Source organism: Trachemys scripta, chromosome 3, assembly GCF_013100865.1.
Source record: "Trachemys scripta elegans isolate TJP31775 chromosome 3, CAS_Tse_1.0, whole genome shotgun sequence".
NCBI classification, from domain to species: Eukaryota; Metazoa; Chordata; order Testudines; family Emydidae; genus Trachemys; species Trachemys scripta.
Genome location: NC_048300.1, coordinates 159526533 through 159542494, shown reverse-complemented (window position 1 = coordinate 159542494; position 15962 = coordinate 159526533). Strand labels below are relative to the sequence as shown.

At 46.6% G+C, this 15962-nt stretch overlaps 1 protein-coding gene and 1 long non-coding RNA gene across 4 annotated transcripts in view; one reads left to right on the top strand and one right to left on the bottom strand.

The window, feature by feature from the left end:
- GCLC (glutamate-cysteine ligase catalytic subunit) overlaps nucleotides 1-3918 on the bottom strand; it is a 54322-nt gene extending 50404 nt beyond the window's left edge. The window contains exons 1-2 of one of the 3 annotated variants that reach the window (XM_034766330.1): nucleotides 3603-3714; nucleotides 97-240 (exon numbers count right to left, since the gene is read on the bottom strand). In XM_034766330.1, coding sequence (XP_034622221.1) covers nucleotides 97-162 — 66 coding nt within the window. In that variant the 5' untranslated portion in view covers nucleotides 163-240; nucleotides 3603-3714. Of the gene's footprint in view, nucleotides 1-96; nucleotides 241-3602 lie in introns of all 3 variants that reach the window. The other 2 variants (XM_034766331.1, XM_034766329.1) reach the window with 2 other exon arrangements.
- The window catches only part of LOC117875229, a 38595-nt gene continuing 26392 nt past the window's right edge, over nucleotides 3760-15962 (top strand). Inside the window, exon 1 of the long non-coding RNA XR_004645231.1 lies at nucleotides 3760-3868. This is a non-coding gene — a long non-coding RNA (uncharacterized LOC117875229). The remainder of the gene's footprint in view (nucleotides 3869-15962) is intronic.

Genomic DNA, 15962 nt, shown 5'->3' with positions numbered 1-15962 from the left:
GGGAAGGGGTGGAGTTGGAGCTGGGGTGGGAAATGGGCGTGGCCAGGGCCCCGTGGAGGGTCCTCTTTTTTTATTTGTTACATATGGTAACCCTACCCTTGAGAACATCAGCAGCCAAGAAGAGGGCAAGCCATTCCCGCTACTGAACATCATGCATTGCATCTGCCAAGTATAAAAGTTGCCCTCAGATAGCTCCAGTCAGTTCTTCTGCATGGGAGAGGAAACATCCAGAAAGAAAAGCTAATTTAAGACCAAAAAAAAAAGAGAAGAGGAAAACATTAAAAAAGATGTAATAGAAAACCTAAAAAAAAAATTAACTTTCATACTAAAAAGGCGGGAGTTTGTAGGACTGATGAATGAAATTGTTTTTAATTGTTTACTTTATTAATGTAACTTCATAAGTAAAATTTTATGAATGAAACAATATTCATTCATAAAACCGGTTACCCCAATAACTGGCTAATTAACAATTAAGATGCTTGTTAAGAGCCATAGCTGTTCAGTCAGCTACCTTTGTAAGTTTCATTATCAATCCAATTCCTGCTTAAATCCCTGAGACTTGCACTGTTTCAGTACTGTAATTTCTGTTCACCATTTATTACACTTGCCTACAGTGTAACTTCTGTTCACTGTTTGCCATATTGTAATTCAAACCCCATTTTAAAATGCTTACTCCATTTTGTAAGGGCTTGCTGCAACCTTCATTTTTGCAAACCCTGCTGTAATCTTATTAGTTTAGTTTAGATGTGTGAATGAGGTATGTATGGATGATGGAATCAACGTCCAGCCCCAGCCTGTCCTGATTTAGATAGAGTTCAAACACCAACAGCTGAAGATGCAGACAAGAGCCCTAACAAAGTAAGAAGAATCCACCCTAAAAAGAAAAGGTACAATAGGAGGAGGATCAAAGCCAGGACCCAGGCTGAAAGTCATGTCTGCAATTGACAGGTGATCAATCACCAAACCTGGAGGCAGCGTGACACAGCAAGACCTATAGACTCTGGATTCAAACTAAAGCCTACAAAAAGGATGGGTGAGATGGAAAACTTTGGAGGAGGGTAACATTCTTTTGCCAACATGCAAGGGCATCGGTGCATGCCCAACAGAGACCCAGCTCGTCTCTGTGCCCGGCTTTCCTGGCCAGTTAGCCGCCACAAGCTACGAACCCAAGCTGCAAACTCAAGCCACAGACTCAAGCAGGACTGGTAACTATGCAGCAGCTGCAGAACATCTGATGGATGTGTGTGTGTATGTGTATAGGTACTAGGTATAATGTGTGTGTATAAGGATTAAGATATTAATTATTGGTCATAAATCAAATTATCATAATAAATGTGGCATCTTTATCTTGTCCCTTTAATAAGATCCTGCTAGTTTTTATTGGTATAACAAGTTCTCCTCTGCTACTCCTTGATCCTGAGACTGCTCATGGACAGTGTGTCCACAGTAGTGCTCTCTTTCCAGGCCAGATTTGGTAGCTTGTGTCCGGTCATCAGAGAAAGAACATTAAGAAGGGCTACAGCCAAGGGTACGTCTACACTTACCAGAGGGTCCGGCGTCAGACAATCGATGTTCTGGTTTCGATTTATCGCGTCTGGTTTAGACACGATAAATCGATCCCGGATCAATCCCGGAAGTGCTCGCCGTCAACGCCAGTACTCCAGCTCGGTGAGAGGAGTATGCGGCATCGATGGGGGAGCCTGCCTGCCGCGTCTGGACCCGCGGTAAGTTTGGACTAAGGTACTTCAAATTCAGCTAAGTTATTAACGTAGCTGAATTTGCATACCTTAGTCCGAAGTGGGGGGTTAGTGGGGACCAGGCCCAAGAGTGGAGAAAAAAAAGAGACCTACATTCCCTCAGCAGAGAAGGCAGTCTCTTTGCCCAGCTATCTTCAAGGGGCTCAAGAGCTCACTCCCACACTCGCAGAACTTCCCAAACAGGAGGCACAGTCAAAAGCCTTCCTGGATTATTTACATAAAACCTGGTGGCCCAACAGTGCACTTGCCCCATGACCACCTTTTCGGATACAAGGTCTCTGACAACCGCCAGTGTGTACAGGGTTGCCTGAATCTCCAGAGCATTTATAAGCCATTAAAGACTAAATTCTTTCATAATGGACCCCTTCCCAGGTTTGATTATACCTGTGTTTACTGTGCTTTGGAAGGGAAGTGTTTGAAAACCTATTCCTAATAGCAGATTGGATCTCTCTGGTTTGACAATGATCCATGAACAGAGCTTGAGGTGCATGCAAGAGAGAGTCCCTTGTCTATCTTGCTTCCTACTGGGATCTCCAGGTCTCCTGAGGTTACCTCCTATGGAGATGTACCACTCAATAATTATAGTAATGAGACCAAATATTTGTAGTATGATTCACGCTGTGACCTGCCAGCTCTTCCTTAACATTTTTGACAGAATGGTGGTATCCTAGATCCCATTGTGGGGCAGGGAAGCCTCGAGTTAAGTAATAAGAGTTAAGTTATTCTGTGCAAGAGATAAAAATTTCTCAGAGGCTGGTCCAAGACTGTGGAATGAACTCCTCCAGGAACTGAAAACTATTGCAAATCTCACCATCTTCCACTCCAAGTACAAGGAGCCCTTCTCTGACTTTATAAATACATAGCAACAGGTGTATTTAAAAACAAAAAACCTACTAATACACTCCATGGCACATAGGAGGGGATGAGAGAATAAACATCACCTTGCTTAATGAATGACTGGAAGATGCTCAGATACTATGAGCATGAGTGTTGTTTAAGTACTGGAGTATAAAACAGGTGATAGAATAGAACCTATACAGAATAGTGTCTGCGAGGGCAAATTGGGGTAGTTTACCATGAACCATATGGTAGGGAGAATGACACTCACTCTACCTCTGTCACTAGTGCACTCAAGACTTTAAAAGGAAAGCTTGAAGAACTGGGGGGGTTCCATCAATCTCAAGCTCAGGAGCTAAGTCCCAAAAGAAGAATCCTGAACAGATGTTCTCCAGGAACCTAACTGAAGTTAATCTCCTAGACACTGTCCAACCTCCCCTTACAATTTCCTACTTCTGACAATTAAGTCAGAGGCTTAATATGAATCACCCTGTTCTGTAGTTTAGTTTTTAAGACTCGTTTTTCAAAGCAGAAAGGGCTTGGGCTCAATAAGCACAAGATTTTTTTGCTTTAAAAAAGCAACCCACTGCAGTTGCTGGGAGGTAGCAGCGTCCCAAGTATCGCACATCTAGAGACGCCACGGGAAAGCGTTTATCATCACCCTGGTCCGGAGCGCACACTGCAGGGGGAGGCAGTTAAAACAGCGACGGAGAGTTGCTGCCCCCACCCCCAGGGAGCGAAGTGCCACACGCACTAAGCAGGCAGCGAAATCAAAGGCGCCGGGGGTGCGGCGGTCGCTGCCAGCCCGCGGGCTGTAGGCACCTAGGGCACTAACCTGGTCGCCCGCCCGCCGGGTCCATACCCGCCCAGCCCCCAGGGGGCGAGCGCGAGCCGCTCCCGGCCGGTGCCCAGCACGGCTCTCGGGACAGAAGCTGACAGGCAGAGCGACCCCCCCCCCGGCCGCCCGACACCTGCCCCCGGCCCCAGGGGGACGCCCGCCCCGCTCACCTCGTCCCCCCATTTGAGAACGTCCTTCTGGCGCTCGGCCACGGCGCGGTAGATGTGCAGGAACTGGAGGATGCCGTGTTTGCGCACGTGCTCCGCGTGCCGCTGCGTCTCCTCCCAGCTCAGCGGGGAGCCTTGCGACAGCAGCCCCATGCCGAGGCCTCCGCAGCCGTGTGGGGCAGGGCGGCGCGGCCGGCCTCGGGCTCTCGGAACGGCGGGAGCGGCAGGTGCCCCCGCGCCGGCTCGGAACGCAGTGCGCGGAAGCGGCGGTAGGAACCTGTGTCCCGGCGTAGCACGTGACGGGCGGGCGGCGGCGGCCCGCGTCAGGCCGTGACTCAGCACTTTCCGCCGGGCCCGCCCCGCGCCCCGCCCCTAGGCCGTCGGTCACCCCGCGGGGAGGGCCCGGGCGGACACCTACGGCCCCCGAGCTGAGGGGCCGGGAGGTTGTTGCCGACGCAGGGACCCTCCACTTTCCGCTGGAGGCGGAGCCCTGCTGGCCGGGGACTTCCTGCGCCCTGCTTCGCAGCTCCAGCCCCGCTTTGCTGCTCTGTAGGTGGGGGACGCCCGTGCCGGGAAAAGGCGGCTCTGAACTCCACCTGCTCCGGCGGATGGCCCGGGAGCCTGCTGGGCTCGGGCGTCCCCAACTGCGGTCATTTGAACAAGGGGTTTCCGAAGTATCGTCTCTTCCCTCTGGAAAAATGGGTTTCTTAAGCATCGCAGATTGTACCAGTGTTTTCTGGGGTGCACACACCATGGCTCTGATCGTTCCCGCACTGAGCTTAATCACTTGATAGTGATCCCAGCTAGTGTATAGTATCAGGGAGTAGCCGTGTTAGTCTGTATCTACAAAAACAACAAGGAGTCTGGTGGCGCCTTAAAGACTAACAGATTTATTTGGGCATAAGCTTTCGTGAGTAAAAACCGAAGAAGTGCATCTGAAGAAGTGAGGTTTTTACTCACGAAAGCTTATGCCCAAATAAATCTGTTAGTCTTTAAGGTGCCACCAGACTCCTTGTTGTTTCAGCTAGTGTATGGCACCCACGAGCCCTCTAGGGCAGGAATATTTAAAATAGTATTAAATAAAGAGACTCCCTGAGTTAGCACGTGCTAAAGGTTCAACAAGGACAAGTGCAGAGTCCTGCACTTAGGACGGAAGAATCCCATGCACTGCTACAGACTAGGGACCAAATGGCTAGGCAGCAGTTCTGCAGAAAGGGACCTAGGGGTCACAGTGGACGAGAAGCTGGATATGAGTCAACATTGTGCTCTTGTTACCAAGAAGGCGAACAGCATTTTGAGCTGTATAAGTAGGGGCATTGCCAGCAGATCGAGGGATGTGATCATTCCCCTCTATTTGACAATGGTGAGGCCTCATCTGGAGTACAATGTCCAGTTTTGGGCTCCACACTACAAGAAGGATGTGGAAAAATTGGAAAGAGTCCAGCAGAGGGCAACAAAAATGATTAGGGGTCTGGAGCACATGACTTATGAGGAGAGGCTGAGAGAACTGGGATTGTTTAGTCTCCAGAAGAGAAGAATGAGGGGGGATTTGATAGCAGCCTTCAACTACCTGAAGGGGGGTTCCAAAGAGGATGGCACTTGGCTGTTCTCAGTGGTGGCAGATGACAGAACAAGGAGCAATGGTCTCAAGTTGCAGTGGGGGAGGTCTAGGTTGGATATCAGGAAACACTATTTCACTAGGAGGGTGGTGAAGCACTGGAATGCTTTACCTAGGGAAGTGGTGGCGTCTCCTTCCTTGGAGGTTTTTAAGGCCCGGCTTGACAGAGCCCTGGCTGGGATGATTTAGTTGGGAATTGGTCCGGCTTTGAGCAAGGGGTTGGACTAGATGACCTCCTGAGGTCCCTTCCAACCCTGATATTCTATGAGTCTATGATCACATGTGAAATGGATTACAGCAGTGATACTCAGTGGTTCAGGAGCCAAATTAGGGATCATTACTCAAAAGAGACACAAGTAGTGTGAATTCATTGTTTCATCTACTCTATGGTACTACTCCTAGTTACACAGTATGACAGAGGAAATATTTAGTTAGTTTATACATAAAATTCTCAGAGCAAATACTTCAATAACTTTGTACAAACTGATAGCTTAATGGGTTAGTAACAGTCAAAGCTTCCTGTTTGGTTAATAGCTTAGATTGGTTAATATAAAACCAGTGTTTTAATATGTGCTGCAAAGACATCCAGCAAACACACTGGAGAGCCACCACTTGCAGCTCATGAGCCTCAGTCTGAGTATCACTGGAGTACAGTGTGTATGTGTAAAAGAACTAGTGAAGAAGGTTTCCAGGCAGCTTTCATGTGGTTTGGGTGGCACAAAGGGACATGTTATGCCATTAAATATCAGGTACCGCCACACTGTCTGTTTAATTCCTACCCTTGTCAGGCAGCTGAATGGTGTGTAGGTATATTGCTACAATCCACCTCTGTCAGTATTTTTAAATTATTTTGGGAAAATGTAATCTGAGTGAAGCACGTAATTCAGCAGAAACTCAAACTATTTATGGAGAAATAAGAATTTATACTTATGAATGTGTGTCCCATCTTTGCATATTGTTTGGTTTTACAGTAATTCTTTGCTTCACATTGTTTGCAATGGAGTCCAGAGTAGTACAGTTACTGTAGAGCAGTGGTTCCCAAACGGGGGTTCACGAACCCCTGGGGGTTCACACAATGATATAGGGGGTTCGCCAGAAAAATTTCCTTAATGGCAGCCAGAGGACCCTGGGCATGGGAGGCAGCAGGTGTGACCCAGTTGCGGAGCAGACAGCCCAAGCTCTGTGGAGCGCAAAGCACGCAGCTGAGCCCCAGTCAGCGCGGGCCCAGTAGCCCGAGCCCTGCAGAGCGCACAGCCGAGCCCCGGTCAGCAGAGGCGCCGGTAGCCCAAGCCCCATGCAGCACGGGACTGGGAAGTGGGGACGGCAGCCCGAGCCCCAGCAGTCAGTGGGCCCAGCAGCCCAAGCTCCGTGGAGTGCGGAGCCGGAAGCCCAGACCCTGGCGCGGGACCAGCAGTCTGAGCCCCGTGGCGTGCGGAGCGGCAGCCCGAGCCCCATGCAGCGCAGGACTGGGAAGTGGGGACGGCAGCCTGAGCCCCAGCAGTCAGTGGGGGCCAGCAGCCCAGACCCCAGCGCGGGGCCGGGAGCCTGAGCTCCATCGCAGGCAGGGAGGCAGCTGGGACCCTAGGCATGCAGGTGGCAGCTTGGACTCCTGTCCTTGGCAGATGGGAAGTTGGGTGGCATGAGGGGCAGAGTGAGCAGGGGCCACGCTGTACGTGGGGGATGGTCCAGGCTAATTTGTCCCTCGTGGGGCACCCTCCTAGGGATGGCCCTGGTGGCGGAAAAAAAGGTGTTTGCGTGCCAAACCAGCCAGAACCAGGTAGTAGTCACTGTAGCAGCGTTCAGGTGCCTCAGTAATTCGACACTAAGTCATTTTCTCTGGAGTACTGTTTTGCTTCAGTGAGAGGTGAGTGAATGTTAGCATCACATTGAGGAGATTTAAACTTAAATCCCTGGAAATATTCATTTTTAGGAGGGGGTTCATGAGATTTCACATTTTAGTGAAAGGGGTTCACAGGTTGGTTGTTAAAGTTTGGGAACCACTGATGTAGAGGGCTTCTTTACTGTTTATACTATGTACCTGCTTACAATGGCAAACTACTACCATGTCCCAGTGAAGTACGTTACCTCAGCATAGCTAGTCAAGACAAGGCCATCCCTAGTCATTTTGGTGCCCTACTCAGCCCCCTGGCCTCCATGGGGGGCAGGAGCAGGCTTGGGGGCCAGAGGGGAAACCACCCCCCAGCACGAGCTGGCAGAGCACAGCGGATTGGGGTCTGGTCGCTCCACTTCCTGCCGCCCGGTGATTCCAGGGCAGGCCCAACCCTGCACAGGGCATCGGAAAGTGAAGTGACCCAGCCCGCTCCACTCTGCTCCCCTGGCTCCCAGCCTTGGGAACCGCCCCCCAGCACTCACTGGTAGCATGGCTGGGAGCCAGCAGCACAGAGCGGGCTGGGGCCGGGTCGGTCCACTTCCTGCTGCCTAGTGAGTGCAGGGCACCCGACCCCTGCTGCAGGGGCGGGTGGGGGCAGAGTAGGGACAGGGCTGGGGTGGAGCAAGGGTGGGAGGAGGCAGAGCTAGGGTGGGGGCCTTGGGGAAGAGGTGGAGCAGGGGCTGGAGCAGCACGCAGCTGCGAGAGCACCAGGAAATTTGGTGGCCCAAATTTCCTGGTGCTCTACGCAGCTGCGTACTTTGCATATGGGTAGGGATGGCCCTGAGTCAAGATCAACCCCAGCTGGAGGTTATAATGGTAACCTTAGCTAGCTTCATCAAGCCAAAAACTACTTGGCCTGGATCTCCAAAGAGACTTAGGTATTGCAATGCCTAACTTTTAGGCACATAGAAAAATCACAGGAATGCCACTGAAATCCACAAAGCCTGAATTAGGTATGTAGCTCCTTATACAATGAATGGGGAGAGAGGCACCTAAAAATACAATCCCTAGCAGCCAGCAGAGTAGGCTAGGACAGGGGTTCTCAACCTTTTTCTTTCTGAGCCCCCCCATGCTATAAAAACTCCACAGCCAACCTGTGCCACAATAACTGGTTTTCTGCATATAAAAGCCAGAGCCAGCATTGGGGGGTAGCAAGCAGGACAATTGCCCAGGGCCCCATGCCACAGGGGCTTCCATTAAGCTACATTGCTCAGGCTTTGGCTTCAGCCCTGGGTGGCAGGGCTCAGGGCCCTGGGCTTTGACCCCAGGGGCCTTTGGCTTTCTGCCCTGCTTGGTGCTTCCCTCCCCCCAAAGAAAACCTGCTCACGGTCCCCCAGGAGGCGCCGGACTTCTAGTTAAGAACTACTGGGCTAGGAACTGCCTAAATTGGCCAATGAAGATGCTGAAGAGAGGGTGTGTGCTAAGCCCCACCCCTCTCACAGAGGTGCTCAAAGGTGGGCTGCACGCAGACTAGGGTGACCAGATGTCCCGATTTTATAGGGACAGTCCCGATATTTGGGACTTTGTCTTATATAGGCTCCTATTACCCCCCACTCCCTGTCCTGATTTTTCACACTTGCTGTCTGGTCACCCTAACGCAGACACCTGTAATTGCTTGTGTAATTTCCTGGAGTCAGGCAGTTTAGGCACCTAAGTCCTTTCTTGTAAGAATGAGTTAGGTATCTGCCTCTCTCCACTCCAAACAGCTAGAGGAGGAGGTGGTGCTTGCTTCCCTCCACACAAAATGGCCACCAGAGAAGGTGGTGCCCACCTTAATCTTTTAGGCCAGTGGTTCAAGCATTCACCTGGGATGTGAAGAACAGCTTCAACTGGAAAGACAGAGGAAGTCCTACACCAAACTATCCCATAGTTCTGTAGTTAGAGCCTGCTTCTCAGGTGAGGAAAGTCCCCTGTTCAAATCCTTTCTCCCCTGCTTTCTGAAGTGAGGGGAATTGACTCTTGGGTTTCTCACATCCCAGGTTAATGTGATAACTACAGGACTAAAATTTATAAAGGAGACCCTACACCACCCAGATTTTGAATGGAATGCAAACTGGTAGGTGGTCTCTGAGCACATAAGTTAGGTAGATGAACTCTTATCTTCTTCCAGTTCATGGATCACCAGGGGGCTTAGGCACAAAGTATGGGTCCCTTGATTGGGGCAGCAGTGCTTCATGCTCAGAGGCAGAAACTTAGGTACCTAGGGAACTCTTACTGAAAAATTTAGGCACTAAGTGAGTTTAGGTGTCTACAGGGTTAGGTGGTAGCCAAGCAGGAGTTTTGTGGATCACAGTGGAGCCTAAAACTAGGGGCTAGGCACGTGAATACCTTTCTGGATCTAGGCTCCTGTGCCTTGACTCCACTACGATTTTACAGTGAGACAGCTAACTATCTCATTATAAAAACACACTCTTTTTAGTAGTGAAGATATAGTCTCTGTAATCCACACTTCCCTTTTTTCCTAAAATGAGCAGCATCAGAGGACAGAGTAGAGAGCAAGCGCACCAATACTTAATATTTTAAAACTCAGATATTTTCCTGAATAGTTGTGAACCCCAACAACAACAAATGTGTGCTATTGTATGAGAGACAAGTGAAACAGACTATATCTACCTATTTTATCAGGAAAAAAGAACAGGAGTACTTGTGGCATCTTAGAGACTAACAAATTTATTAGAGCATAAGCTTTCGTGGACTACAGCCCACTTCTTCGGATGCATATTTTATCAGGGTTCCAGAGCAAGACCCATCATGTACCTCAGCGCAGTTTTGCTAACTCACAGTTTTATCGAGAGTCTCATGATATTTGGTGTTTTTCTTAATGCTCCAAATCCTGGGAACGTGAATATATCACAATCTCAGTTTTTATTTTTTTAAAAAGTTTCTAGTCCTTAATGTTGCAGAGTAAATTTTGAAAAAGTGTACATAGTATATCTGAAAGGCTCAGAAAGCACAAGGCAAATGCACAGTAAAATCCCCTATGGTGTTTGGTGGGTGTCGGAGATTTTTCCTTTTATTTTAGATTAAATGTGCTGGAAATAAAGGAAATTATTTAAGGTAAAATATTATTGTGAGTTTTAAAATAATACACAAAATTTCTATCTGATGCACTATTTAACACTTCTGCATGGAATGGTGTTAGACGTGGGATGGCTTATTTACTTTGATGCCTAGACGGAAGAGGCAACCCAAATACTGTCAAAACACCTCCATTTATAGCCCACAGACACCCAACCAAAGTGGTTGCTTTTAACTACTATTATGCTAAGCATAAAGGTAGTTTATGTCTTTATCACTTTTGCCAGTTATGAGGAGAAACTTCTTGGTTTTCCATTATAATGTATCAGTTCTCAAGTTTACCATACTACAAGTAGTGTAAAGCATACATACAAGTGCAGATGAGTGGTAATTGTATTCAGATACTACAAAGATGACTATGGTATAAATGCTGAGAGAGACAGATTTTGAAAATGAAATCTTGAATCCCAGGAGAAAAAATAACATTAATGATCAGTCAGAAGAATACAAAATGGTGAATAGCACTTTGCATTAAAAAAAAAATCTTGTCTGCTCAGGAATGCTGTTCACAGTGATGTATGTTGTTGGAAATACATAGTATGCTTATAATCAATCAAACATAGGAACACAGTAAAAGGAGCAGAGATCATATAAAATATGCCAAATTTCTATTTTCTTATGTCTGCATGAGTGTGCAAAATAAGGTCGCTGGACTTTTTTTTTTTTTTTATACTAAAGAAAAAGGTGTTTTTTTTCCCCTCCACTCTCATACTCAGGCCTAACTGAAATGTTTTTCTTCAGACTTCCAATAAGAACAACAAAGAAATCACCTTCAGGTAGAGATCAAGCAGAGAAAATTTAAGCCTAAAAGATAATTTTTTGAGAAAGTTATGAGCAACTGAAAATAGGGCATGATAACAGAAATCATTATGCAACCTTAATTATAGTGTTACTGCTGGTTTTGCTATAATATGTTTTATCTTGACAGTGTTTTTTTATCTGACAACTTAATCCACATCAGTAAAAAAATAAATTATAAACTTGTGCCAAACAGGATGTTAAATAACATGTTTAAATGTATTATTTAATTTGGATTATCTAGAGCAGAGGTAGGCAACCTATGGCACGTGTGCCAAAGGCAGCACACGAGCTGATTTTCAGTGGCACTCACACTGCCTGGGTCCTGGCCACTGGTCCAAGGGACTCTGCATTTTAATTTAATTTTAAATGAAGCTTCTTAAACATTTTAAAAACCTTATTTACTTTACATACAACAATAGTTTAGTTATCTATTATAGACTTATAGAACGAGACCTTCTAAAAACGTTAAAAAGTATTACTGGCACGCGAAACCTTAAATTAGAGTGAATAAATGAAGACTTGGCACACCACGTCTGAAAGGTTGCCGACCCCTGATCCAGAGCCTATTCAAGGCTCTAGATACCTCAGATTATGTGTAACCTTTCTGCCAGATGGAGCCAGCAGCAACCAGGGCTGGGTTCAATATCTAGGGTTTCCTTTCCATCGATACAACACAGAACCGGCTCAAGCCCCCACCCAGTACTCGGGGAAAATTACACACCACCTCTGGGTGCCTCTGAGAGGCAATACTTCCCCACTTGCAAGCACAGAGTCCGAGTGTAGAAAAGAAACTTTTAATAAAAGGAGGGAAGTAACTTAGAGTTAATTTGAGAAAACACTGCAAACAGGGTTCATAATCATAAACCATGAGTAAAAGACTCACCCCAAGTAGGTTGGGCAGTGCCCTTTCCCCCTCAGATTCTTAAGTCCAGCAACCCAAAAGTCCCTTTCACATGCCTGACCTTTCTCTGCATGTGACTCACAGTTGCTGTCCTTGGTCAGTGCAGACCCAGAGTTCAGACGTGCATCTGCAGAGTTCACCTCCCACCCTGGGTGGGGGGTAAAGAGGCATCTTACTTGTTCCGCTGGCCGCTCACTGCGCCCAGGGCCGGCACTTCCATTTAGGCGACCTAGGTGGTCGCCTTGGGCGCCAGGATTTGGGGAGGCGGCATTTTGCCGCCTTTGGCGGCAATTCGGCGGCGCGGGGTCCTTCCGCGCTCCGGGTCTTCGGCGGCAATTCTGCGGCAGATCCTTCACTCGCGCCGGGACCCGCCGCCGAAGTGCCCTGAAGACCAGGAGCGCGGAAGGACCCCCGCCTCGGGTGCCAAAAACCCTGGTGCTGCTCCTGACTGTGCCCCTCCACTAGCCACCCTGCTGGCTGCTCATCATGCCTCTGTGCCACCACCCTGCTGGCATCTCCTCACACCTCTTCATTGCCACCCTGCTAGTGACTCATTTGCCAGCTGTCTGCTAGTCACTTTCTGCATCTCTGCTGTGACCACTGCACATTAGTCTCTCAGTGATTTTTCAGCTCTTTTGCAGGCTGAACAGAAACACTGCCCTATCTCAAGTAATTTCAGTTCTCAGTGATTTTAGCTCTTAGTAGATAAGGTAGAAACACAGTTCTACAAGAAGTTGTTTCAACTCTCATTGAGCAAGTAAAATAACAAAAGAGGCTGCTAATAAAGCCTGTTTAGTACTATTTTTTAAACATTGAGGAAGAACATATTAAGCCAATCTAGAAAAGACCCCTGGAAAATGGGTTGTGCAGCCTTTCTGTACCCCTTTTCCTTATTTTCACAGGGCTCTGATATTCGAGGCCCTGCTTAATGAGGCTCTTTCAACTGAAGGTGCACCCCCCTCATTTGGGACAGGTTAAGCACAGTCCGGATTTCCTGTATTCCTGTAATAATTACAACATTGGTAACCATATTTCACTACCCCTGCATTCAGTACAAAGGCCATTTGTACCCTACACCAGCCAAAGTTGATCCTTTGACACAGTTATAAATGATTACTGTGTAAACAGAGCAGGAGCAAACTATTTACATAAACACACCCATAGTCTCTTCCCCTCCCAACTAGCTGTCAGGGAAGCATTCATTCAAACCCTGCTTACAAATGTAAGAAACACTATTATACAATTTTGTCAATATAGTTCAGTTAAAGTGTTAAGAGAGCAACACTCTGATGCAGAAACTACAGAACCCGAACCACCAAAAAAAGAAAATCAACCTTCTGCTGGTGGCATCTGACTCAGATGATGAAAATGAACATGTGTCGGTCCACACTGCTTTGGATTGTTATTGAACAGAACCTGTAATCATCATGGACACATGTCCTCTGGAATGGTAGTTGAAGCATGAAGGGACATATGAATCCTTAGCGCATCTGGCATGTAAATATCTTGCAATGCCGTCTACAATAGTGCTATGAGAACACCTGTTTTCACTTTCAGGTGATGTTGGGAACAAGAAGTGGGCAGCATTATCTCCTGCAAATGTAAACAAACTTGTTTGTCTGAGCGATTGACTGGACAAGAAATAGGACTGAGTGGACTTGTAGGCTCTAAAGTTTCACATTGTTTTCTTTTTTGAATGCAGTTTTTTTTGTACATAATTCTACATTTATAAGTTTAATCGTCATGATGAAGGATTGCACTATAGTACTTGTATTAGGTGAATTGAAAAATACTATTTCTTTTGTTTTTTACAGTGCAAATATTTGTAATAAAAATAAATATAAAGTGAGCACTGTACACTTTGTATTCTGTGGTATAACTGAAATCAATATATTTGAAAATGTAGAAAACACCCAGCGCCATTCTGCGCCCAGTCCAGCTCCGCCCCCAACTGCAGCTCCACTCCACCCCCTGCTCTGCCTCCATCCCAGCTCCACTCCCAGCCACGGCTCCACTTTGTCCCCAACCCAGCTCTGCCCTCATTCCCTCTCCATCCCCAGGCCAGCTCCGCTTCTAGCTCCAGCGCTTCTTCCATCCCCAGTTCAGCTCCCAGCACCACCTTCAGTCCAATCTCCTCTGCTGAACCAACTGTGTAGTAATGAGGGGGAGGGAGGTGTGGAGAGATTCCATTACTACGAGAGGGGGGGCCACAACAGGAAAAGTTTGGGCACCCTTGCCCTAGAAACACTAAAAGTAATAGAAGAGAACCGTGTAAACGCAACACATACCTGAGACTTCTGTGCTTCTGTCTAACCCCAAAATTACTTATATACCACCATCTTTATTTTTTTCTGCTTCATAGTGGAGAACCAACTAGTGTTATTAATTATGTATTGTATTTACTTGTTCCTCTATTTGTTTAGAATTAGCTGTGATAGATATTGCAACCCTATGCAGTATCTTTGGGGACCATTATATTATATGGGGGAGGGTTACCATAGCTCCTACAGGCACTAAAAAACAGTAGGAGGTAATTAAGGTGAGTCCCTCAGCTTAAACAACTCCAGAGAAGTTCTGTCCCCTGGTTTGCACATATTGGTTTAGGCTGGATTTTCAGAGACTAGGGAACCAAGGAAGAGATTTTAGTGTAAAAACTGAACTGACTCATGGCCTTCTTTCTGATCCAGCAAATGGACAGGACCTGTCCAAGGAGGTCTGCAGCCCCTGCAGAAGGGTTAAAAAGATTTTGCCCTATTAGGGTCCCATAAAACTGAGGGGTGACCTTTGGTAAGCATTTAGCACATGTATAGGAATTTTTTCCCCTATATTTTCTCTGTAATTGTTTTACTTTATGAATAAATGTGCTTGCTTAGAAAGAGCTGTGTGATAACTTGTAACTGCTGGCAAGACACTGTTCTTAGCCCCCAGAGAGAAAGCAGCCCAGGCGCTGGCCATTAGGCAGACTGGCTGGCTTGCTGGGGATATCACTGTGTAAAGCAGGGCCTGTGCAGCATTAAAAAAACACATTCAGAAGAGAGTGGTACAAGGCATTCTTGTCCAGAGACAGTGGTATCTGTAGACCTGAGACCAGACTGGAGTGAACAATGGAGGTGGGGATACAGGTGCGGTTACCCTGCATTTACTTATTCTTCTATTGTTTAGACTTAGCTACAACATGTTCTTTGTTATGTAGAAGAAAAACTAATTTTGGTACTCCACATGGGTTACTTAGGTGATTTTTAATACTAAATACTAGGATTAATTCAGATCTCCAGGAAACACCTCCCACTCCTTATTTCAATTTATGTTGCTAAATTGTGCCCACTTTGTCTATACTTTGAGTTTCTTCATGAGTGACCAATTTTAGCACAGTATTAAATAGTTCTACAAAACATTTTAAAATATAGCATAGCATAAAATAGTCAATTTTTAAAATGAAATCAAATTAAAGGCCTAATAATCTGATACTTAAAAAGGAATTATTTATTGAAAAGTTGAGCAAATTAAAAGCTGAAACTTTCCAAAGAGAATGATGTTGATTCTAATGAAGAAGCATCACTTTTGAATGAAAAGGAACAAGGTCTGTTTTCATAAAGTTTTAATTTTCCCATTGCAGGCAAAACCCTTTTTCTAGTGTGATACAATTGTTTGTACAAGAGTGAAAACAGAGCAAAACACACAGCAAAGTCTATTCCGGGAAATAAAAATATTTTAGGAAACATGTACCAAAGTCAGTTACACGATCATAAGAGATTTCACTGAGCCCTGCCTTAAAAGCTATTAGAAAATTCAGAGAGAACAACCTGCTTTGATCTTTGTGTATTGTGACAGACCCAGACCAGTGGGGTACAGGAGTCTGGTAGAGGGCAAATATACTGGTCACTGGATGGGTAGTTTTCTGTTCCCTGAGTGACTAGAGCAGGGGCTGCATGAGAGTAATCAGGAACCTGCTAGAACCAGTTAAGGCAGGCAGGCTAATTAGGACACCTGGAGCCAGTTAAGAAGAAGCTGCTAGAATCAATTAAGGCAGGCTAATCAGGGCACCTGGGTTTTAAAAGGAGCTCACTTCAGTTT